The 25,555-nt window shown below is 39.8% G+C and overlaps 1 protein-coding gene and 1 long non-coding RNA gene across 2 annotated transcripts in view; one reads left to right on the top strand and one right to left on the bottom strand.

Moving 5' to 3' along the window:
* LOC132233397 (uncharacterized) overlaps window positions 1-25,555 on the top strand; it is a 62,316-nt gene that overhangs the window by 20,138 nt on the left and 16,623 nt on the right. The gene's annotated exons all lie outside the window — the stretch shown is intronic.
* Window positions 404-24,974, bottom strand: WDR89 (WD repeat domain 89). Its single transcript, XM_059694020.1, has 2 exons — window positions 24,905-24,974; window positions 404-1,714 (listed from the first exon to the last, which is right to left on the bottom strand). Exon 2 carries the CDS (start codon window positions 1,681-1,683, stop codon window positions 520-522), a length of 1,164 nt encoding a protein of 387 aa, XP_059550003.1. The 5' UTR covers window positions 1,684-1,714; window positions 24,905-24,974; the 3' UTR covers window positions 404-519.

Genomic DNA, 25,555 nt, shown 5'->3' with positions numbered 1-25,555 from the left:
TAAATAGATATCAAATCATTTTATTTCTATTTAGACTCATTAGAAAATTTATATTAAATACTCCAAGGTAACCTTTGTGTATTAGGCAAGTAGGAGCTACTCAAATGAAGAAAAGTCTCATTTGTTTTGTAAATAATAAAGATTTAAAATGTAAAAAATTGAGCTTAAAAAAACAGCCCAAACCACCTGTTTTTTTAAGTCACACCAGCCATCTACTTCTAAAAAGTCCTTATCAAAGCTATTTTTTAAAACCCAACATTTACTAACTCAACAGATGGGTTTTAGAAATGAGGAAAGTAATTTTACTTTCAATTCACTGATTACATAGTCAACTGGTGCCTTTAAAAAATAATTTTAGAATACGTGAAGATTGAATTAAACCATTCTCAACATTTTTCCAGGACTGTTTGCTAACTGGCTTGTTTTTACATATGAACTTTAAACATGTCTTCCACAGGTAGTACACAAAAATAATTATTTGCAACTATAAAGTCTAACAAGTAAACTCACAATGTAATATCACTGCTTTTTCCTTCTCTTGTAAGAATCGTTATTGTGAGTTCGAACTCGCTGGTACACAGAGGATGCTATTTTCATGTTGTCTTTCTTTGTAAATTTCTTCTCTATTGCTCCTGGTTTCCAAAGTAACAACTGTGCATCTTCTCCTCCAGTCAGCAGAGAATCATCCTGCATATTCCAAAAGAAAGAGCGGACTGTAGCAGCATGCCCTCCCTGAAGGCTGGTCACATGGCTCAATCCTGATGTAGTACAGCTCATTAAGTGAATAACTCCCGTGTTTGTTCCTCCAACAATAAATAATTTGTCCATCTTTTCATGATATAGGCCACCAATCAAATAGTCCAAAACACCTCCTTTCAAATTCATTACTTCTCTGACATCCTGGATGCTCAAACGTGTAATTGGTTCATCAGTATCCAGATGATTAAGATCCCACCAATAAAACCCTTCATCATGTGTCATGCAGTATATCTGTTTATAATCTTTCCCAGACCAACCAATATAGCTAACTGATGAAACTGAGTTACAAGTTGTAACCAGTGCATCTTCTTCATTATCAGCACTAATATCAAATACATTTACCAAGCCATCTGTGGAACCTGAGACTACCATGTTGGGATTGCTGGGATGGAAACATACTTGAGTGATATCATCACTATGTGTTTCTGAGTATGCACCAAGTGGGTCTTTAGTAGTAGACACATCTTGAGAATTAATTCTTGCATCCCAAAATACCAACAATGCATCATCATCAACTTTTTCTGTACCAGCACAAATGACATGATCATTACAGCTGATATCAAAACTGATAAATATATTGGAAGGATAACCCTTGAAAAGCTGGACAGGTTTTTCACTGGTTAATCGAGCATCCCAACATTTTATTGTGCTATCGGTACATGACGAATATACAATGTCACAAGAATTTGCAAATTTGACGCCATTAAGATGTCCAGGATGTCCACTAAATTCTCGTACTATGTTTAACCTTTCTTTATCATATATTCTGATTAACCCATTAGAACATAAAACAGCAACCAAGCTTCCTTTTTCTGCTGGTACAGTCTTGGATGTGTCTATGCCAAGCAGATAAGTAGGCTCTTCAGTTCCTGAGGAACGTTTAACAATGTTCAGATTAGCAAATTGCTCTTCAATCTTCTCCATAACAGGAGTGGCATCTAAGGGTAGTAAATATCTGTAATAAAAATATAAAAATTAAAATTAAATCCACAGCTTCTCTAAAATTGTAAATTAAATCAAGAACATTTCCTTCTGAAGGATGACATAAAACAGAAATAAAATCGATTTTAATATTGTAATCATTTCCCTACCATGATGTAACTAAAAATAATTTACCTCCTTCTAATTCTCTCTTGAACACCAAATCTACTACATATACTTTATGCCAGTAAGAGAGTTTACAAACAGGTACATACACTGCTGAGTAATTGGTTTTTAGCTCAAACCCAACTATTGGTCCTATTCATATTCTTCAGCATTAGTTAGGATCTCTACTTTGGATTCATCTACACCTGGTCCCAGCTGCCTTATACAACTTTAGAACCTAAAATAAGTGTGTATGCAGAAAAAATGGTCGCCCCAAAGAGATCTATACCTTAATCCCTGGAACCTGTAACTATGTTCGGTTACATGGCAAAAGGGAATTGAGCCTAGCCAGTGTGGCTCAGTGGCTGGGTGTCCACCCATGAACCAAGAGGTCATAGGTTCAATTCCTAGGCACATGGCCCAGGTTGTGGGCTCAATCCCCAGTAGGGGTCGTGCAGGATGCAGCCAACTGATGCTTCTCTCATTGATGTTTTTCTCTCTCTATCCCTTTCCCTTCCTCTCTCTCTAAAAATGAATAAAAACAGCTCTAGCTGATTTGGCTTAGTGGATATAGCATCGGCCCTCAGACTAAAGGGTCCTGGGTTCGATTCCAGTCAAGGAGATACACCTCGGTTGCAGCCTCGATTGGGGTGCATGCGGGAAGCAATCAATCAGTCAGTGTGTCTCTCTCACATTGCTGTTTTTCTCTCTCTGTCCCTCCTCCTCCCTTCCACTCTCACTAGGAAACAATGGAAAAGTATCCTCAGATGAGGATTAATAACAACAAAATCAATAAAAAAATATTTTTTTAAAAAAAAGGGGGAATTGAGGTTGCAGATGGAATTAAGGTTACTAATTGGTCAACTTTAAAAGGGACAGATTAGCTCTGGCCAGGGTGGCCCAGTTGGTAGGGCTTCGTCCTGCGCACCATGAGGTTGCAGTTAGATTCTGGTCAGGGCACATGCCTGGGTTACGTGCTTGATCCCCAGGAGAGGGTGTGCAGGAAGCAGCCGATTAATGTTTCTCCCTGTCTCTCTCCCTTCCTCTCTGTCTCTAAAACTCAATTAAAAAAAAAAAAAATCTCCCTTTAAAAAAATAAATAAAAGGGGGAGATTATTCTGGATTATCTTGGTGGGCCCAATGTAATCGATCACCAGTATCCTTTTAAATCCATGGAGCAGAAGACAGTCAGAGGGAGATGTCACTATGGGAGAAAGGTACAGAGAGATACATTGCAGGGAGAAAGGCACAGAGAGAGACATTGCAAAGGAGGTCAAATAAGTGGGTAAATGTTAATATGAGATTATTTTTTTAAAACCCACAATTCTTTGCTACTGCTTCCATCTGATCTCTGCATATGGAAAATCAGACTAATGAGAATTTTAAACAATAAGATGGTTTAATGTGGCCTTTAAGCTAACAGTAACTTATAGGACTATGCCTATGAACTGTTATACCCAAGCAGGACAGTAGTACTAGACTCCTTCCCTTCATTTTGTTGCCTGGAAAGTGTTTCACATTGAAACAGTCCTGCAAGACTTTAATTCAAAGGATTCTGGTGATTGATGAGGCAGGACCTCAGACAGAATGGCACAGCAAACTAGCACTTCAGGACTGTAGCAATGGTAACAATCACAATGGATGTCCACGTGATACACTGTTTAAATGAAGTACAGAAAGAGAGAAAAAAAGAAATAAACAAACAAGATGCCAGAGGTAAGGAGGGTATGTCCCCCAATACTCAAGCTATAGAGCTTATATTCTTCCACAGATACATTTTAATCTCTTATGGGGAAACACGAAAACTTCTAGCCTATGTTTAAACACATTAGTATGCAAGTGAGTAATATCTGAACTAAAACTTCCAAGGCCATATAGTTAATGCTTAATTTTACATACTACTGAATCATTCAAAAATGATAAATACACTTTTACTTCTATGTATAGCCCTCATCTGAGTTTTACTTGCATGATCCACTTCCCAGTGTGCAAGAGAAGCCATAGGCTGTCTTTTCTTCTCACTACACTCTCACGGGGTAACCTCATTCATATTCATGTTCAAGTGCCACCTATATGCCAATGATCTCATCTCTCTATTTAAAAATCCTGTTTACAAATCTCTACTAGACATTCACTTCTCCTTGAACGTGTCCCCCTACATCACAAAATAAACTCATTACTTATGCTCCCCCCCCCCCAAGCCTTCCCTTAACAAAACAAACAAATAAAAAAATAAACTTCTCAATTTTTTCCATTTTGGTAAATTTCTAAATCCTACTTATAGCTAAAGGTTGCTTAGAGAAGTATTAGGTTAAATCTGTGTCTGTGGATCAAAAAAATATTGACAACTTCATATGGTTCAACCTAACAAAAACATATGCAGAGAGCAAATAAGAGTAACCATAATTTTTATCTTACTTTTTCTTTGTTAGATGTATTAAAAAAAAGCTTGGTTAGCATTCTAGATCTCAACAGATTAGTGAGAGATGAGGACATGGAGAGTGCCTTTCTTCTGTCAACACACACACACACACACACACACACACACACACACACACACACATTAAAAAGGATACAAAAAGATATGAACAGAAAAGAGTACTAAAGCAGAGTAGAGAGGAGAAAAGAAGAGAAATGAAGATAATCTAAAAGAGAAAGGAATGAATAAAAACAAAGGGGAATTACTGCCACTACCTCCTTAATTATATGTGGGTGAAACACTGCAGTTCTTACTGCCCCAACACTGAGTTCAGACAATGAGGCCCAGATAAAGGAAGTTTAGTCAAGTATAAAGCTATGATAGTTTGCTCGGTTAAAAGGAATTTTTCTTCATTAAAATAAATTCTTTGTCCTTGAATTAGAGAACGTAGCAAGCAATCATAACCAATTTAAATATGAACCCAATAGTTCTGAGAATGGAGGCAGAAAAATTCTCTCATCCTGACCCACCTAGTGCAGATCAGGACATAGCAGAACCTCAAGCAGTGCCCTGGCACTGAGCCACGACTGCTGCTGTGGTTCTTACTGGGATACACAATTCCCATGTCTGAATATAATGCAGATGTGAGATGTTAGAAAGACACCCTAAAACAAACACCTTAGGATAACCTTCAAGAGGGTGAGAATATTCCTGGTGAACCGCCATCTTGCAATACACTAGATGGAAATTGCTAACTAACCTCTTATCTGAATAACTGTCCTTATATAATTAAAAGTTGATTACCTAATAACAAGTTCCTAAACATAATTATGAATTCCTCTTGTGGCTTTGGCTTTAAAAAGATGTTATTTTTTATCAATCAAAATGTTATTTTACTGCCTATGAAAATAAACCCAGTAAAATATTCTTTCTGCATATAAAGTACATCCTAAACACATCTAGCTGCAACTAGGTATTGCTCTTATTGCTGAACTGGCTAAGTTTGAATATGAAATCTGAAGGACAGCCTAGCTTAAATAATTCCATAATGAATAAGGATGTAGCTTTTCCCCCACATAAATAAGGGACAAAAAAGTATTAAAAGAAAATAACATACACTTTACACCTATTTAGAAACTACTGATTACAAAAGGCACAATAGTAAAAGTCTCCTACATATTATTTTATAAAATCAGAAATGAGCAGTATTCTTAGAAATAGGTATATTTCTACTTTTCAGGCATAAATGTTCACCATATTTGAAAGAGTTGACAGCATAAGCATCATACACAATTATATTTTTAAACTATTGAGATAATTTATTAGACTTGGGCCAAAAAACCTAATTCCCAATTAAGCTAAAACTTAATAATGCCCATTGACCATAAGAAACTAGCTATGATGATTGTGAAAGGCAGAGGTCCAGCAAATGTCGCAAATGTAGGAGATGGTTAATGGGAAAAGACATACAGGGATGGGTTCTAATAACTTCACAATCCGCACTTATAACTCAACTATAATAATGCTACCACGTCTATCAAATTGGGCTAAGATAATTGAGCCTCACAGAGAAGAAAATAACCATAATTGGAGTTCAACAAATGCTAGGCTATATGCTAGAAACTTATTTAATTTTTTTATCCTAATCATTTAACCCTATGAGATAGGTATTGTTATCCCCATCTTAGAGAAGAAATTGCAGTTCAGAGAAACGGGGTAACTTGCAGTGATCTCATAACTACTAATGGGAGGACACAGGGGAATCTGGTTTGAAACCCAAGCTGTAACTTCAAAACCTGTGAAGCTGTGTCCATTCCAATACCATGCTATTGCTCTTCTATGTAAGTACTAACGTATTAGTGTCAACTTTAATTAAGGTATATCCATATTAGGCTTCGAGAGGAAGAATTATATGTTAATTCTATATATAAGCAGAGAAGAAATTGAGCAAGATGATTGGAAAAACACCAACCTAGAAAAATGTTGCCATAAGCAACCATCACTCTATTTTCTTGTGCCCCACTTAGCTTTCTTTTAAACTTTTTATTATGGAATTTGTATGGAGCAGAGAATAGTAAAAGAAACCCCCATGCTTCCATCACCCTGTTTGAACAATTATATTCTGCAAGACAGGAAGTCAATTTATACATCCCATTTTAAAAAAATTTTTTTTATTTATTTCAGAGAGGATGGGAGAGAGGAATGGGGGATGGAAACATCAATCATTGGTTGCCTCCTGCACATCCCCTACTGGGAATCAAGCCCGAAACCTGGGCATGTGCCCTTGACCAGAATCAAATTCAGGACCCTTCAGTCCGTAGGCCGACGCTCTATCCACAGAGCCAAACGAGCTAAGGCTACATCACATTTTTTTTTTGAAGGGCAATTAAGAAACTCCAGTGGACAGTGTGATGAAACCCCTCCGATTCACTCCCCTCTCCCCACTCTTTGTGGCATCGACAATATTTTAGGACTTTGACCCCAGTTCCAAGGGCAGATCCTCATTAGCCAAAACCAATCACAGTAATTCCATCTCTTGTAACCAGTAATTTGGTTTAGAAACCTTGCATTTTTGCTAATCCATGCATGTATTCCCTTCCCAACTACAATTTGTTCAGATGTAGAACATTAATTCTAAAGTGGACCCAATCCAACTGATGGAAAGAACCTTTATCCCATGGTTATGAGATTCCACATTTTCTGACTACTTAAGTCATTTTGCAGCACAGTTTTTGTTAATGCAACCAGAATCACCCTAACTAATTAGGGATAATCAAATAAAGTCCTTGGGTATATAATCAAGTACTGACTTAATATAGAGGCTCCTACAAAGAAAAATTTAGAGAGCATACTTTAAAAAGCCAAATTTCATTCACATTAAAGAGGGACTTTAATCTTTTGTTTCCTTTAGAACTTATATCCTCTCCTCCCCACTTTTTTTAGTTGTTTTTGTTCCAAAATAAAAGAAAAATGATACACAAAGGAATTTTCAGAAGACTATAAAAATCTATGCTCAGTAATAATTGTAGAATTTCCTGATTCTAAAGACATCAACAAGCTGAAACCGGTTTGGCTCAGTGGATGGAGCGTCGGCCTGCGGACTGAAGGGTCCCAGGTTCGATTCCGGTCAAGGGCATGTACCTGGGTTGCGGGCATATCCCCAGTGGGAGATGTGCAGGAGGCAGCTGATCGATGTTTCTCTCTCATCGATGTTTCTGACTCTCTATCTCTCTCCCTTTCTCTCTGTAAAAAATCAATAAAATATATTTTTAAAAAAAAATAAAGACATCAACAAAATAAACAACAACAACAAACCACTGAAATGATACAATATTTTAAAACTTAATCTGAAACTCAATCTATTAAGTTTTTGGATATTTTAAAAATGCATTTATAGCCCTAACTGGTTTGGCTCAGTGGATAGAGCATCAGCCTGCGGAGTGAAGGGTCCCAGGTTTGATTCTGGTCAAGGGCAATTAAAATATCTTTAAAAAGTAAAAAGGGCACTAGGTTTAAGAAACACCCCAATTTCAATTCCTTGTTCTACCACGAACTAGCAAAGTCATCATTGTACAAACTGCCTAACCTCTCTAAGCCTGTTTTCTCATCTTTAAAGTGGGAATAAAAATTAACACAATATGAGTGCTTATTATGACAAAATACTATGTGCAATGTGCTAAATGCTGATGATGCGGGTGAAAAATATATTTGCTGTCAAGAAGATGGGAGTTAGACCAGTAAACAATTACAGGGTGACAGACACAAGGACAGAGGTAATCAGAGTATGATACAGGAATATAGAGGGCACAATTCTTGGCATAAAGAAAATAAGCAACAAATATTAACTTCCTTTCTAACATGTTTTCATTCAATATGCCTTTATTTTATTTAATTTCATATTCCTCTTCTTAAAACTACAAATTCTTGCCTGGCCTGTGTGGTTCAGTGGTTGAGCATCGGCCTATGAACCAGGAGGTCACGGTTCATTTCCCAATCAGGGCACATGCCCGGGTTGCGGGTAGATCCCCAGTGAGGTGTGCGGGAGGCAGCTGATCGATGATTCTCCTTCATCATTGATGGTTCTATCTCTCTCTCCCACTCCCCTCCTCTCTGAAATCAATAAAAATATATTTAAAAAAATAGGGGTAGACTAAGTTATCGGTATAAGAAGCGTATTTCATACTATTTTTAAAAAAGGGGAGTAGGGTGTATAGCAGAACACCTGGAAGCAGTAGCTACTGTCTAATGCCATGTGCTAGTAGCAAAGTTAGTGGCAAATTTGAAAAATCCAATGGTAGCCAGAAAAGCTCCATACTGAATATTAAAGAAGCTTATTAGTTATCAAGCATATCTAAAGTCAACTTATCGGAAGCAAAACTGCATGGGTAAAACTTAGGAATCTGGTTATCAGTATTTCAGGGAAGAGTGAAATAGGAACAGTCACTCACATGCATTACCAGTATGTCCTAAGAGAAGCACCACCTTGGGATTAAAAGCATGTACTAGCTTAACTTCAGCAAAACATGTCTCAGAAAACTTTTGTATCAAAAAATTCAGGGAAATTTGTGTGTGTTTTAAACTAACCAGAATTGGCTTTTAAACAATTTGCAAAGAAGAAAAAAAAAACCACTTGTTTTTAATTTGGGGGAAAGTGCTGAATATTTAGTGGAAGGTATGCTAACCTGACATCTGCTACAACTTCAATGTAATTTTAAATATCATATTCATTAATGATTGAGTCTTAATGAGTTTGTAAATTAATCCTGTTTAGTGAATCTGAATATGCTCTTCTTATTCACATGAATGTTCAAGAAACTGGTTGCAGCAACATATGGTATCTCATACATTAAATACACTAAAATTCTTACAAAAAGCACAGTTTTCAAAGTGCAGGAATCTGTTACCAAGGAAAATGGGGGTGGGGGGTTGGAGGGAATGACACACACCTTTTTATATGGTATGAGATTATCTTCCATGCAAAACTCACCCTTTATTTTTATTTAAAAATATGTATTTTTATTGATTTCAAAGAGAAAGAGAGTGGGTGAGAGATAGAGAAACATCAAAGAGAGAGAATCATTGGTTGGCTACTTCCTGCATTCCCCCTACTGGGGTTCAAACCCAAAACCCAGGCAAGTACCCTGACCAGAAATCGAACCGTGACCTCCAGGTTCATAGGTTGACGCTCAACCACTGAGCCACGCTGACTGGATAAAAACTCACCCTTTAAATTAAGTCTATGAATACCCAGCTTCTTTCAACAAGAACAATGATCTGCCTTTGCCTTTCCATAACAACCAGCTGGTTAAGCAAACACAGTGAAACCACCCTTCCCCAGTCACCAGATGCTTAATTTCAAAGTCAGTAACAATGTGGAATAATCCAATTCTTGAATTGGTAATGTTTACTACTAATTCTTTTTCTAATTCTTAGTAAACCCTTTTGAAAATTGCTAAGCAAATGCTCTCTTTAATAACTATAAAAAGAAAAGGGGTGGGAGATAAAAAGAACCATGGCCTGCCCTAGCCAGATTGGCTCAGTGGATAGAACATCAGCCTGAGAACCGAAGGGTCATGGGTTTGATGCTGGTCAAGTATGTAGAGAGTACAATTCTTGGCATAAAGAAAATAAGCAACAAATATTAACTTCCTTTCTAACTCAGTTGTACGCTCCTCCTTACCCAGGGCCCTGGTCAGGGCACACGCAGAAGGCAACCAATCGATGTGTTTCTCTCACATTGATATTTCTCTGTATTTCCCTCTCTCTCTGAAAATCAAGGGAAAAATATCCTCTGGTGAGGATTAAAATAACAAACAAAAAGAACCATGGCCTATAACAGAATGATGTAGCATTACGAAAAAAAAAAAAGATCCCTTGAATACTGTGTTATAGTTAGAAATTGATAAGTAATGTCAACATTAAATCTACTCAAAATTCCTAAAGATGTACCTTATTCAATAATTCAACAAGTCTCAAAGGGCTGATGTAAGAGGCCTAAAACACACTAGATTGAGCAAAGAACAAAAGCAAAATCCTTGCCCTCAAGGAGGGCAGTGGGGGAACAGATAATGAAAATAGTCAGTGATTCGTGTTATAAAAATAATACAGGGTAAGGCAAGAAAAATAAAGCTAGAAAGGATTTTTAGATTTGATCATTAAAGGAAAACCTCTCCCATGAGGTGACATTTGAGCTGAGACCAGAATGAAAAGAGGGAGCAAGGCATTGGCCTCTTGAGGGCCAAGAGCCTCCTGGCAGAGAGAAACAGCAAGTTAAGTCAGAGAAAGTGGTGTAGGCAATAAAGTAGCTGGAGGCAGATAAGAACTTTGTGGGCCATGATAAGAACTTTAAATTTCATTCTCAAGTGAGAAAGAAAGCCACTGCAGGTTGAGAGTAAGTGAGAACTCTTTAATAAAGATATTCCTCTGGCTGCTGCCTGGAGAACAGACCTTAGTACAAGAGTGAAATAGTGAGAAGAGGTTTGTGCAAAGTTTTAGGCAAGAGATAGGAGAGTGGGAAGAAGTTGATGGATTTCAGGCCACAACTCTGAAAGAGAAATAAACTGAATTTTCTGATTAGACTACAAGTGGGGTATAAGAAAAGGTGTCAATGATGATCCTTAAGTTTCTGACCTGAGGAATAAGGCAAATATACCATTGGCATGTTACTTTTAGGATATTTTTACAAGCTTTTAAGATAAATGCAACCCTGACTGGTTTGGCTCAGTGGATAGAGCGTCGGCCTGCGGACTCAAGGGTCCCAGGTTTGATTCCAGTCAAGGGCATGTACCTTGGTTGCGGGCACATCCCTAGTAGGGGGTGTGCAGGAGGCAGCTGATCGATGTTTCTCTCCCATCGATGTTTCTAACTCTCTATCCCTCTCCCTTCCTCTCTGTAAAAAATCAATAAAATATATTTTTAAAAAAAGATAAATGCAAGATGATTAATTAGATGGACAATTATCCAATTGTTTAAAGTCTTTGATAAACTGTGTTATGTTAATCATACACTGGACTTCTATACAGCAATAAAACATACTACTGGTACATGCAACAATATGGCTAAATCTTAGAATTGTTTAGTGACAGAAGCCTGAAACAAAAGAGTACTATATGATTTCATTTATATGAAGTTGAAGAATAGGCAAAATAAATATATAATGATAGAAATCAGAACAGTGGTTATCTTTTATGGGGGGGGTGGGATATGGACTGGGAAAGAACTGTGGGTGGTGATTATGCACAGATATCTACATTTCCAAAAAAACCCAAACCATCGAGGAGAATGAGGCCTTGCCTTAATATGATTCTCACACTGTGTAAAAAGCATCAACAGCTTACTACTGGAAGAGGAAGAGCAGGACGAGAACGCCTCTATTTGGCACAGACAAGTAGGGCCTGCTAAAAGTTGACAGTGGAAGACAAACAATGAGGAAAACCCTTCAACATTCCAGGCCCAATATAAGCACAAGATATTGACAGCCCACTGCTGAGGAATTTCAAGTCTCTAGTGTACAGAAGGTAACTATAGCAACAACAAAACCAAAGTCAGCTCCCTTAGCGATTAGACTGTTCAATATCCAACACCAACAGTCTGACAGAAGCAGAGGTGGCCATTTCCAAGGATAAATATTATTTACCTCAGTCCCTAATATTATTCTACACATGATATCCAGAATTCAATTTTAAAAAAGAGACACACACACAAGCAAGAAAAACACAACAAACTGTCAAAATGAGTCAATGAACAGAACAGGCCCAGAGATAACTGAGATGATGGACTTTAAAATAACTATAAATTGGCTAAGCCAAAACAAAAATTAAGCTAAAACAAAACAACAATTGTTAGCAAGAATGTAAAGAAATTGGAATTGTATACAATGCTGGTGGTAATATAAAATGTACCAGCCCCTGTGAGAAACAGTTTGGCAGTTTCTCATAAAGTTAAACATACACATGCAAAAATCTGTACACTAATGTTCAGAATAGCATTACTCATAACAGCAAAAAAAGTTTAAACAACTCAAAAGTACTTTAATAAATGGATAAACAATATATGGTAGATAGGCAGATAAGGGAATATAATTTGCCATAAAAAGTCAAAGGCAGGGGTGGGGCAATATCTGTAATAGTGTCAACAAAAGAAAAATTTTAAAAAAGGAAATGTACTACAACATGGATGAAACTTGAAAATACTTTGTGTGAAAGCCACCACCCATGTGAACCCTTGGCAGACAATCACCTACAGCACTTGAAGTATCCATTGTAGTGTAGCCCAATGCAATCTTGAACAAGGGATCATTTTCATCATGCTGATTTTAAAAAAGTATTTTTATTTATTTTAGAAAGAGAAAAGGAGAGGGAGAGATAGAAACATCAACGTTGACCCATCAGCTGCCTCCTACACGCCCCCTGATGGGGGATCAAGCCCCAAACCTGGGCATGTACACTGACCTGGAATCGAATCGCCACTCAACCACTGAGCCACACCGGCTGGGAATCATGATGATTTTTAACTAAAACTTAAAATATATGAAAGGAGGCAGCAGTTCAGAAGTGAAGAGGATATTAAATTAACACAATTTTTAGTGGAGGTTCCCATGGTGACAGTTTTTTTTTCCCTGAGAAAAACTTCACCTGCTTTATTTTTAGTAATACATTTCTGTGGACAAAAAAAAAAAAAAAAAATCCTTAAAAAATAATTGAGTGTTTAAGGCAAAAATAGTAATCACATATTGAGGGGTTATTAAAAGTAAAATATATGACAGAAATAGAAGATGGGAGGGAGGAAATAGAAAATGTTGCAAGGTTCTTACAACATAAATGGCATCATCTTATTTGAAGGTAGCTTTGACAAGTTCAAGTATATTGTAACCTACACAAACCACAAAATGTGTTTTTTTTTAATTCTCACCTGAGAATATGCTTTATTAATTTGAGAGAGAGAGAGAGGAGGGAGATAGAGAAACATTCATGTGAGAAACACCAATCAGTTGGAGACAGAACCCACAACCTAGGGTTTTTATTTTAGGACTGCTTTTTAGATGAGGAAATTAAGGATTAGAACAATAGGTATTTCATGGTGAACTACCTATTTAGAAAATGGGTATATAACCAGACTGCTAGGGTTAAACTCCTGGCTTTGATAGCTATGTTTCAGCTTTCTATTATTTTTTTAAAATAAATTTTTATTGATTTGCATTTGCTGTTTTTGTTTTGTTAATCCTCACGTGAGGATATTTTTCCACTAATTTTGTTTTTAGAGAGAGTGGAGGGGGAGAGACAGTCAATATCAATGTGAGAGAGACACATCAATTGGTTGCATCTCTCACACGCCCTGACTGGGGCGGGGATGGAGCCTGCAACCGAGGTACATACGTGCCTTGACTGGAATTGAACCCAGGATCCTTTGGTCCACTAAGCCAAACCGGCCAGGGAATATTTTCACTGATTTTTAGAGAGATAGAGACATTGATGAGAGATGAGAAACACTGATCAGCTGCCTCCTGCATGCCCCCTGCTAGGGATAGAGCCTGCAATCCAGGCATGTGCTCTGACCAGAATAGAATAGAACCAGAGAACTCTTGGTGCATGGGTTGAAGCTCAATCACTGAGTCGCATTGGCCAGGCTCAGCTTCTCATTCTTTTTTTAAATAATTCTTTATTGTTACAAGTATTAAGTATGTCCCTTTCCCCCCATTGACCTCCTCCAGCCCGTCTCCGTCTCCACCCCTCCCCACCCATGTCCTCACCGCCCCATATATGCTTGGCCTCACCTGTGTCCATGGGCTATGCATATAAGGTCCTTGGTTGATTACCTCCCACCTACCCACATTCCCCAGCCTTCCCTCCGAGATTCAGCACTCTGTTCCATGCTTCCACATCTCTGGATCCATTCTGTTCATCAGTTTATTTTTACTTAGATTTCACATGAGATCATGTGATACTTATCTTTCTCTGACTTATTTCACTTAGCACGATACTCTCCAGGTCCCTCCATGCTGTCTCCAAGGTAAGAGATTCTTATTTTTTACTGCTGCATAGTATTCCATGGTAAATATGTACCACAGCTTTTTTTATCCACTCATCTACTGATGGGCACTTGGGCTGTTTCCAGATCTTAGCTATTGTAAATTGTGCCGCTATGAACATAGGGGTGCATATATTCTTTCTGATTGGTGTTTCGGGTTCCTTAGGATATATTCCTAGAAGTGGGATCACTGGGTCAAATGGCAGGTCCATATTTAATTTTTTGAGAAAATTCCATACTGTTTTCCATAATGGCTGTACCAGTCTGAATTCTCACCAGCAGTGTACTAGGGTTCCCTTTTCTCCACATCCTCGCCAGCACTTGTCATTTGTTGATGGTAGCCATTCTGACAGGTGTGAGGTGATACCTCACTGTCGTTTTAATTTGCATCTCTCTGATAATCCGTGACTTTGGGCATTTTTTCATATGTCTTTTGGCCATCTGTATGTCCACTTTGGAGAAGTGTCTATTTAGGTCCTTTGCCTATTTTTTAATTGGATTGTTTGTCTTCCTTCTGTTAAGTTATGTGAGTTCCTTATATGTTTCGGATATTAACCCTTTAGTAGATGTATCATTGCCAAATATGTTCTCTCATACATTGGGCTCCTTTTCATTTTGTTAATGGCTTCTTATGTTGTGCAGAAGCTTTTTATTTTTATGTAGTCCCATTTGTTTATTTTCTCCTTAGTTTCCTTTGCCCTAGAAGATGTATTGGTAAACATATTGCTATGAGAGATGTCTGAGGTTTTGCTGCCTATGGTGTCTTCTAGGATTTTTATGGTTTCCCAACTTACATTTAAGTCATTTATCCATGTTGAGTTTATTCTTGTGTATGGTGTAAGTTGGTGGTCTAGCTTCATTTTTTTGCATGTATCTGTATAATTTTCCCAACACCATTTATTGAAAAGACTCATTTTTTTAATGTTACATGCAATAAACTTTAATATTTCAAGAAAAACTATTTTAAATATATTACATGCATAAATATTAATATTTCAAGAAAAAATATTTTAAATATATTACCAAAACTGTACTAACAGTATAATATCACAAAAGTTGTAGGAAATATTAAGAATCTGCAAATAACAGGGTGAAGAGACTGTCTTGACTCCATTGTATGCTCTTGCCTCCTTTGTCAAATATTAATGGAGCATAATGAATGGCTTGGGTTGATTTCTGGGGTCTCTATTCTGTTCCATTGATCTATATGCCTATTCTTGTGCCAGTACCAGGCTGTTCTGATTACGGTGTCTTTGTAGTATAACTTGAAATCTGGTATTGTAATTCCTCCAACTTTATTTTTCTTAATCAAGATTGCTGCAGCTATTTGGGGTCTTTTTTATGCCATATAAATTTTTGGAGTATTTGTTCTAGACCTGTGAAATAGGCTTTTGGTATTTTAATAGGGATTGCATTGAGTCTGTAGATTGCCTTGGGTAGTATGGACATTTTAATGATGTTGATTCTAATTCTACCAACCCATCAGCTTCCCATTCTTAAAGCATGAGATAATAGTTCCAACCTCACACGGTTGTTGTAATGAATAAATTGATTACTACATGTTAAATGCTCAGAATGATGCCTGACCCACACACACTCAAAAAAAGACAAGTCTCAGCACAGAGAATTTCAAATACACTAGCATCCTACACAATAAAAGCCTAATATACTAAGTGTCCAACTGATCGACCAGTCGCTATGACATGCACTGACCACCAGGGGCGGACACTCCGACTGGTAGGTTAGTTTGCTGCTGGGGTCTGGCCGGTCGGGACTGGGTGAGACGAGCCAGACACGCCCTAGAGTCCTCCCACAGTCCCTCCCTGACCCTGATCATGCACCCGTGGGGTCCCTCAGCTTGGCCTATGCCCTCTCGCAATCCGGGACCCCTCGGAGGATGTTGGAGAGCCGGTTTCATCCCGATCCCTGCAGGCCAGGCAGAAGGACCCCACCGGTGCACGAATCTGTGCACCAGGCCCCTAGTCAAATAATAAACTTGTAGAATAAACTATTAGGTATAAAATCTAATGTATATCTATAATACACCTACATACCCCATACTGTTAACCGTAAGAGAGAAATATATAAACATTAAATGCCCGGTGCATGCAATTCATGCTCTTGGGGGGCAGGGGTCCCCTCTGCCCAATCTGCACCTTCTTGCAGTCCAGGAGCCCTTGGGGGCAGTCAGACATCCTTAGCGCTGCCACGGAGGCGGGAGAGGCTCCCCACCACCGCTGCTATGCTCCTCAGCCATGAGCCCAACTTCTGGCTGAGCTGCGCTCCCCCTATGGGAGAGCACTGACCACCAGGGGGCAGCTCCTGCATTGAACTTCTGCCCCCTGGTGGTCCGTGAGCATCACAGCAACTGATTGTTCCACCGTTTGGTCGATTTGCATATTAGCCTTTTATTATATAGGATTATATTGTCACCAAATAGAAAGATGCTTTAATATATAACCAGAGACTGAAATAAGATTAAGGACAAAATAAGGCTTCCTGACAATGGACAGCTTATAAAAATGTCAACATATCTCTTATATAATAAGGCAATATTTTATATTTTTTAATTTGATAGTTGGACACTTTCTTTTACATTTTGAAGTAGATTTACTACTTAATACTCCAAATTAGGCGAATATCCAAAAGGGATCTGCTGAAATAGAAATCAAAACAGTGGGAAAACCCTTAAACATAAATTTTTGTAGCTTTATACTCATGTAAAGATACAGTAGGACATACCAGCTTTTAACCACTTTGTGCCATTTCGTGGGAAGATCTGAAACTAGTTAAGTTCTAAACTCATTTCCTCTCTTCTGAACACAGTGAAAGATCCTGACATCAGAGAAATAACCAAGAAAAGTCATAATTTTTGAACCATCCAGCAAAAGATATTAAGAGAAAAAAATTTTCACATTTATTTTATAAAGCTGATATAAAGGATAAAAAGAACTAGAAATAACATACTGTCGATTGTAACTTTAACATATGAAAATGCTTAGCTTAGACTTAAGCTGCCTAGCCCTTGGCATTGATTACTACTGCCATCTAGCAACAGGTCCAAAAATTAGAGAACACAAAAATATCATCCAAGACTACAAAGTCTCTGAACAGAAAGATGCTTTAACTTAGTAATTATTAAAGCTTCTGCTAGTCACCATAAATTAAATTACATTTTGCTTAGTTGTTCTTTTTCTTTTTCTCTATGTGAACTCATAGATTTTACCAACTCTGATCTTGCTCCAAAATTCCAATCCCATATTTCCCTAGATCCCTACCTTTGAACATGCTGCCAAATCTTCAAATTAAATATACCCAAAATATAACTCAAATATCTGTACTCTTCATCTCTTTTAACTACACAATATTCTCGCCCTAACTGGTTTGGCTCAGTGGACAGAGCGTCGGCCTGCGGACTCAAGGGTCCCAGGTTCGATTCTAGTCAAGGGCATGTACCTTGGCTGAGGGCACATCCCCAGTAGGGGGTGTGCAGGAGGCAGCTGATCCATGCTTCTGGCTCATTGATGTTTCTAATTCTCTATCCCTCTCCCTTCCTCTCTGTAAAAATATCAATAAAATATATTTTTTAAAAATAATAATAAAATTTTTTAAAAATTAACTACACAATATTCTCAGTCATCTAGGCTCAAAATCTCAGAATCATCTATTATTAAAGGGAGGCAAAAAACATGATTCCATTAATCTAATAAATCCCACCTTGAAAATCACCCTTCACATCTCTCTCCTCACTGTTTGCTCTGCCATTATTCTCTGGTTTCTCATTACCTCTCATCTACAACTATAGTAGCCTCCTACATGTCTGACACAGAGCAAAACAGGAAACACTTAATCTAAAATATGATTCCTGGACAATGATGGGAAGTATATGAGAAAGTCTTACTTCCCACAGGAAAATTATCATATAAAAAAGTTTCGTTCTTAGAAACTACCTTCATGTTGTAAAAAATGCTAACATTCGCATAACAATTAAATAGAAAACAAAAGCAAATATATGATTTCACAAACAGTTCTTAAGTATGAACAGTTCTTAAACAAAATGCTTAATTTTTATAAAGTATATACATTCTTTTGTTTTTTCTGTACATGCTGCATATATCTGAACATGTGAATTACACATTATTTTATTGCAAATCCAGACTTTTCAATATATTTTTTGTAATTTTTAAAAAGATTTTGTATTGGTTTTTAGAGAGAGGAAGGGAGAAGGAAAGTGCAATATCGATGTGAGAGTGAAATACCCATCAGCTGCCTCTTACATACCTCCTACCAGGGGATCGGGCTTACATTCGGGCATGTGCCCTGACTAGGAATCCAAGTGGCTACCTTTGCTGCAGCGGACGCCACACAATCACACCAGCCAGGGCCAGACTTTTCAATATATTTCCCCGAACAGAAGTACAAAAAGGATTGCTATTCTCTCTAAGAATTCTACATCATTTTCTTGAGTTATCTAGATCCAACCAATGCTTCAAGATCTAGCTCAAATGCTACTAGCACTATAAGATTTTTCTTAACCCAGCCTAAAGTAGTTTCTACTTCCCTTGAATGTCAAAATATTGTCTGTTATTTATACAGCAATAATAATATACTAAATGTATTGAAGTATTTTTATCTAGTTATGTTTTACATACTTACATTTGTTTATCCCCACTGTAGAGTATAAACTTCAGAAGTCATGTTCTCCAATTCTCTACAACCAATCTATTACTGGCCTACCTTATGAAATCCTACTTCCTGTAAGGAGCATAAACATACAAACACACACAAAACAAACTCAACAGAGGAAGACAAAAAGACCAAGATAAGGAACTACACATATATGTAAAATACTGTCAAAGACAGAAAACACACACACACACACACACACACACACAGCCCAAGCCTTAGAAGCAAAAGTCCCTTTCCTGCAGCTTCATAAACACCTGCTGGTTTGAATGTAATTTAATAGCTAGCCCTATATGTCCAGATTCTGGAATTAACAATATGTTCAAAACGGTCTTCCTTCAGAAAATACTTTATAAAATCAAATTATCTAAAATTTCTTGCAAATGCAGTTAATACTATGTGCCTTATATGATATAAACCATGTTTTCGATGCTAAAAAAAGATACGTCCACATTTTAATCATTTAAGGTTTTAAAAAATAACCCAATGATTCATAAATTGTATTCTTTGTATTTTTAGAATGGCTCAGGGGATTTGTGTGATTCTCAAACCTCCTTTCTTAGTTCCTAAAAAAAACCTTCACTTTATTTTTACAATCTCAGAGAAAAGGGGGAAAAGTATGGAGAAAATAAAATAGCTTCATAAAAATAATTCAGTGTTACATTAAATGCAAATTAATGATAGGCTAATAAGATCACAACTTAAAAAAAAAACAAAAAACTAACCACTATAAAAATTTAGCTTCAATATCTATTCTTTTCTTGGAAAGAGATGCCTGAAATGCATATTAACAACTTTAGGTCTGAGTGACAGGGGGCCTAAAGGAAGGATTCATGAAGAAAGGGAAGGGCAGCCCAGCCAGTGTAGCTCAGTGGTTGAGCATCGAGCTATGAACCTGAAGGTCACAGTTTGATTCCTGGTCAAGGCACATGCCCGGGTTGTGGGCTCGATCCCCAATGTGGGGTATGCAGGAGGCAGCCGATCAATGATTCTCTCTCATTATTGATGCCTGTCTCTCTCTCTCTCTCTCTCTCTCTCTCTCTCTCTCTGAAATCAATAAAAAATATGTATTTTTGCCGAAACCGGTTTGGCTCAGTGGATAGAGCGTCAGCCTGCGGACTGAAGGGTCCCGGGTTCGATTCCGGTCAAGGGCATGTACCTTGGTTGTGGGCACATCCCCAGTTGGGGGTGTGCAGGAGGCAGCTGATTAATGTTTCTCTCTCATCGATGTTTCTAACTCTCTATCTCCCTTCCTCTCTGTAAAAAATCAATAAAATATATTAAAAAATATATATATATGTATTTTTAAAACGGAAGGGCAGAAACAAAACCAAAAATAAAAAAAGGTAGTTTAACAAAAATAGCCAAGAACTGGAAACACAATGGGAAATGAAGGAACCTGTATCTGGGATGAACCTAATCAATATGCATAAGCTGAACAGTTGTTACTTTCGAAAAGGTGGCAGTGTTTTTAAAGTAAAAGATCAGCACTAGAAGTGAGGGGTGCTTAATTTTTTTTTTTTGCCTGTGACCTTCAGTAAATCATAGATCCAACCTAAATCTTGGTTTACTCACATTTCCACTTCTATCATTTTGTGTGTATGTGTGCACCAATGACATAACAGTAATTAAGGTATACTGAATTCTTGCTATATGCCAGGCACTATTCTAAATGTTTTATATGCATTATATTTCATTTAACGTTCTGGACAGCCCTATAAAATAGGTACCTCTGCTTCCCCCATTTTATAATTAGGAAATGGAGGCTTAAAAAAGGCAGATGATTTGCCAAAGATCACTTCACTCACAAATGCAAAGCAGAAACTAGAACTCAAATATGATTCAAGAACTACTCTCTTAAATGTTTTCTTACACTGACTCTCAAATGATATAAAGGACATAGTTTATGAAGCATCCTCTCTAATAAAGATGGAATACGCAAATTGACGGCAACTTCTCGACAAAGATGGCTACGCCCACAGCCAATAAGGAGGGAATATGCAAACTGACATGACAAGGCAAGAGGCAGAAAGGCGGCGGTGCCAGCAGCCAGGGGAAGGAAGGCCTATTCTTGCATGAATCTTCCTGCATTGGGCTTCTAGTTTTAAAATAACCATTCAAGCCGAAACCGGTTTGGCTCAGTGGATAGAGCGTCGGCCTGTGGACTGAGGGGTCCCAGGTTCGATTCCGGTCAGGGGCATGTACCTGGGTTGCGGGCACATCCCCAGTAGGAGATGTGCAGGAGGCGGCTGATCGATGTTTCTCTCCCATCGATGTTTCTAAATCTCTATCTCTCTCCCTTCCTCTCTGTAAAAAATCAATAAAATATATTTAAAAAATAAATAAATAAATAAATAAAAATAAAATAACCATTCAAATGTAAAATGGTGTTATTATAATTCTTTTAAGCTTTTACTTATTTAATTCTTAAATATTCCAACTGACTTTTAGAGAAAGAGGTAGAGGGAGAGAAACATCTATGTGAGAGCAAAACATGGATGTGCTGCCTCCTGCACACCCCCTAGTTGGCATTGAGCAGGCAACTTGGGCATGTGCTCCAACTGGGAATTGAACTGCCAACCTTTTGGTGAATGGGACAACACCCAACCATCTGAGCCACACTGGCCAGGGCAATTTTTACTTATTGATTGAGTTTAGAGAGGAAGAGAGAAACATCAATTTGTTGTTCCACTTATTTATGTATTCATTGGTTGATTCTTGTATGTGCCCTGACCAGGGATTGAACCTGCAACCTTGGCATATTAGGACAAAGCTCTAACCAACTAAGCTGGTAACCAACATACCAGGCCAGGGGGTATCCTATCTAATAAAAGAGAAAAATGGTAATTGGCATACGACGATACCCTTTTCATTGGCTAATCAGGGCTATATGCAAATTAACTGCCAACTAAGATTGGCAGTTAACTGCCAACAAGATGGCGGTTAATTTGCATATGTAGGCACAATGCAGGGAGGCGAAAGGGAAAGCAGGAAGAAGCCCCCTGACACTGACAGTGATCGGAAACCCAGGGGGGAGCTAAGAGCTGGGGGGCAGGGCAAAGGCAGCCCTGGGGCCGCCTTTGCCCTGCCCCCCAGCCATGATCAGAGAATCAGGCGCCTTTGCCGCCCTGGCCAGTGATAGCAGGAAGTAGGGGTGGAGCCAGCGATGGGAGCTGGACACGGTCGAAGCTGGCAGTCCAGGGAGCTAGGGGTCCCTTGCCTGGGCCTAAAGCGGAGCCTGCGATCGCGGGGCCGCTGCAGCTGCGGGTCCCCGCTGCCCAGGCCGGACACCTGGGCCAGAGGCGTTAGGCCTGGGCAGGGGCGGAGCCTGCAACTGCGGGGAGCTGGGGGTCCCCTGCCCAGGCCTGACACCTCTGCCAGAGGCCTCAGGCCTGGTCAAGGGGCCGATCCGGTGATTGGTGATCGGAGGGTGATGAGGGTCAACTCCTCTGGCCGAGGCATCAGGCCTGGGCGGGGGGCTGAGCCGGGGATTGGGGGGATATGATGGTCCCCTTGCCCAGGCCTGAAGCCTGGGTCAGAGGCCTCAGGCTTGGGAGGGGGGTGGAGCAAGCGATCAGAGGGAGATGGGGGTCCCCTGCCCAGGCATGATTCCTGGGCCAGAAGCCTCAGGCCTGGGCGGGGGCCAGAGCCAGTGATCAGGGGGAGATGGGGGTCCCCTGTCCAAGCCTGACACCTCTGGCGGAGGTGTCAGGCCTGGGCAAGGGGCCGATCAGGCGATTGGAGGGTGATGGGGGTCTACGCCTCTGGCCGAGGCATCAGGCCTGGGCAAGGGGCCGATCCTGCGATTGGAGGGTGATGGGGGTCAACGCCTGAGGGCTCCCAGTATGTGAGAGGGGGCAGGCTGGACTGAGGGACACTCCCCTCCCCACACACACCCAGTGCACGAATTTCGTGCACCGGGCCCCTAGTGTATTATAATTCTTATTTGCACTAACTGAAATGAATCATCACCAATCAAACAACAAAGCAAAATAGAGTTAAAATATTTAAAACATACACATGTGGATTTTTTAAAAGATTATGGCAATATCAATGATATAAAGTCCAGTACAAATTTTGGTTGCCTGTGTAAAGTTTTTACAGGTTTAATGAAAGATTTAAAATAATATCAGCTATAAGATACAGTAAGTTTAAAATATAAGTCATCACTTAGAGCTTTTTCTCTTCTAGTATTTCACATTAAAACTTGAATGAAATCAACAGGAAAGAATTTATTTCAGAGTGTTTGTCAGGCACTGTTTTCACACTTCATAAGTATTTTCTCATTTAATTCTCATAACATCCTCTGAAGTATTTATAATTATCCCATTCACAAATGGGAAACTGAAGCACAGAATGGTTATGTATAAATGGCTAAAAAATCATAGAGCTAGTAACTGGAGCCAGTACTCAATTCAGACAGTTTAGTTTAAGAATCTGCTCTTATCTGCTAGCTCTGCTGCATTTCAAGGAATGGTGAAATTAAAACAACAACAAACAATAAAAAGTAATAATAATCAGGATAATTGTCCATAACAAGAATGGAGATAAGGCCCTGGCCCGTATGCTCAGTGGTTAGAGAGCCAGGGTACCCACTGAGGGTGTGAAGGGTCGCAGGTGCCATTCCAGGTCAAGGGTATGAACTTGGGTTGCAGGTTCAATCCCCAGCCCATTGGAGTGCACCAGGAGGCAATCTGTGTCTCTCACATCAATGTTTCTCTCTCCCCTCTCCCTCTCTTTCATTCTCTAAAAATCAATGGGGGGAAAAAACACCATATTCTCCTGAGGATTAACCAAAAAGAAAAAAGAATGGAGGTAAGGAATCACTTATCTCAGCATACATGCTAACACCAAGGAACACATAAAAGAGATACCTTACTCTACAGGAATTTGAAAAGCAGAAACAGTCATATGTAGTTAACATAGGTAATTTGTATTCAAAATTATTTCTCCTTTGATCCTAATAACTCTAGGAAGTAGACAAGGCTGGTATGGATTTCAATTCTGCACTTGAAGCTGCGGAGGCTGAGAGGGTGACTTCCCCGATGACTTCCTACTAGAGCACTTAACCGCGGCCACAACCAATCCACCTACTTGCAGGTGTGCAGTATTCTGAACTAACGCCACGTGAGAATACATCCTAATTTTACGTTCACGGAGATCAAAGGCCACCCTCAGTGTAAGCTGTCCAAGACAAGCTGACTCGTCTAGAGGGCACGCGGACTAGTCATTTAGCATGAATGTATTTTCGCGAGAAAATGAGAACAGTAAAAGCATCTCTTCAGAGTGCTCTGTGGATGAACGAGATAAATACACGCAAAGTGCTCAACATAGCGCATCATCTCGGAGTTCGTTCTACGCCTTTGCCCAAGTAAACACTTGCTTTCCGACCACGAAAATGAACAAGCCCAGGAAGTAAGAAAGAATCCGAGGGAACGGAGGGAGTGCCGAACGACGCTACGTTTTTTTCTATTGTTAATCCTAACCTGAGGATACTTTTCCCATTAATTTTTCAGAGGTGGGGGGGGCGGAGAGAAGGGAGAGAGAGACATTGATCATATCGATTGGTTGCCTCCCACACGTGCCCCGCGAGCCTGCAACCAAGGCACGGGCCCTTGACCGGAATCGAACAGGGGTCCCTTCAGTCCACAGGCCGGCGCTCTATCCACTGGGCCAAACCGGCTCGGCAAGGCGCAATACTTTTAATCAGTGACCCAAAGGAAGTGCTGGCGGCGGCAGCGGCCCGAGGGGCAGGTCTGCGCCGGTTGGACCGAAGCTCGGACCGCGGCAACAGAAGCCCCAACGCGTGGTCCTTCCCCCCGGATACTCCCCACTACCCTCAGCGCTAGACTTCAGCCGTTTAGCCGCCATTGGCTGGGAGAGCTGCCCAGCCCGGCCATTCGCCCAGCCCGGCCCTAGGAAATGTACCTCAGCTACAAGATCACAAGTGGTGCGGCAGAGAACACGAGCTCAGTCACGGCGCAGAGCGGACAACCGGAACTCCACCCTCTACCTCTCTGATTGGGTAAACACGCCACGGAAAATGAAGAGGATTGGTCAGCAACAGAGAGGCGGGCCCTAGCCCAGGGAAGCGAAAGAGGCGGGGAGACGCGAGGAATTGCCGGCAGCCGACCTCTCTTCCGATTGGCCGAAAGCAGGACGTCTGCGCCTGTGTGGAGCCAGTTTACGTAGATCGCCGGACCCCACCGCCGGTACGCTAAGTGACGTTACCAGAAGTTTCCACCGCTCATTGGTTGTGATGAAGGGTTTGGTTGCGTGGCCAATAAAGGGCAAGAATCAAGCGGGTTCCGCCTCTTCCGCTGGGGACGGGGTTCTTCCGTTGACACTAGGCCACGTGAGTTCCTTCCTGGGTTAGATGCGAGCACTCCCGCCGGGCCAATGTTGGGTAGGGAATTGCTATAACGTCTCAGAAGTTTCTCCTACAGGTGAGACATCCTTAGCAAGAATACACTCAGAACTTCGAAGGATGACTCAAAGGAACCAGTCTTTTACTCCCTCTTTGGCGTGGTTGTGTCATTGGCTGAAAAAGTTACCAACTTAAAGGTCGCTCCACCTCCC

Source organism: Myotis daubentonii, chromosome 1, assembly GCF_963259705.1.
Source record: "Myotis daubentonii chromosome 1, mMyoDau2.1, whole genome shotgun sequence".
Lineage (NCBI taxonomy): Eukaryota > Metazoa > Chordata > Mammalia > Chiroptera > Vespertilionidae > Myotis > Myotis daubentonii.
The sequence above is the reverse complement of the archived record's forward strand: the minus strand, read 5'-3'. Positions and strand labels throughout refer to the sequence as shown.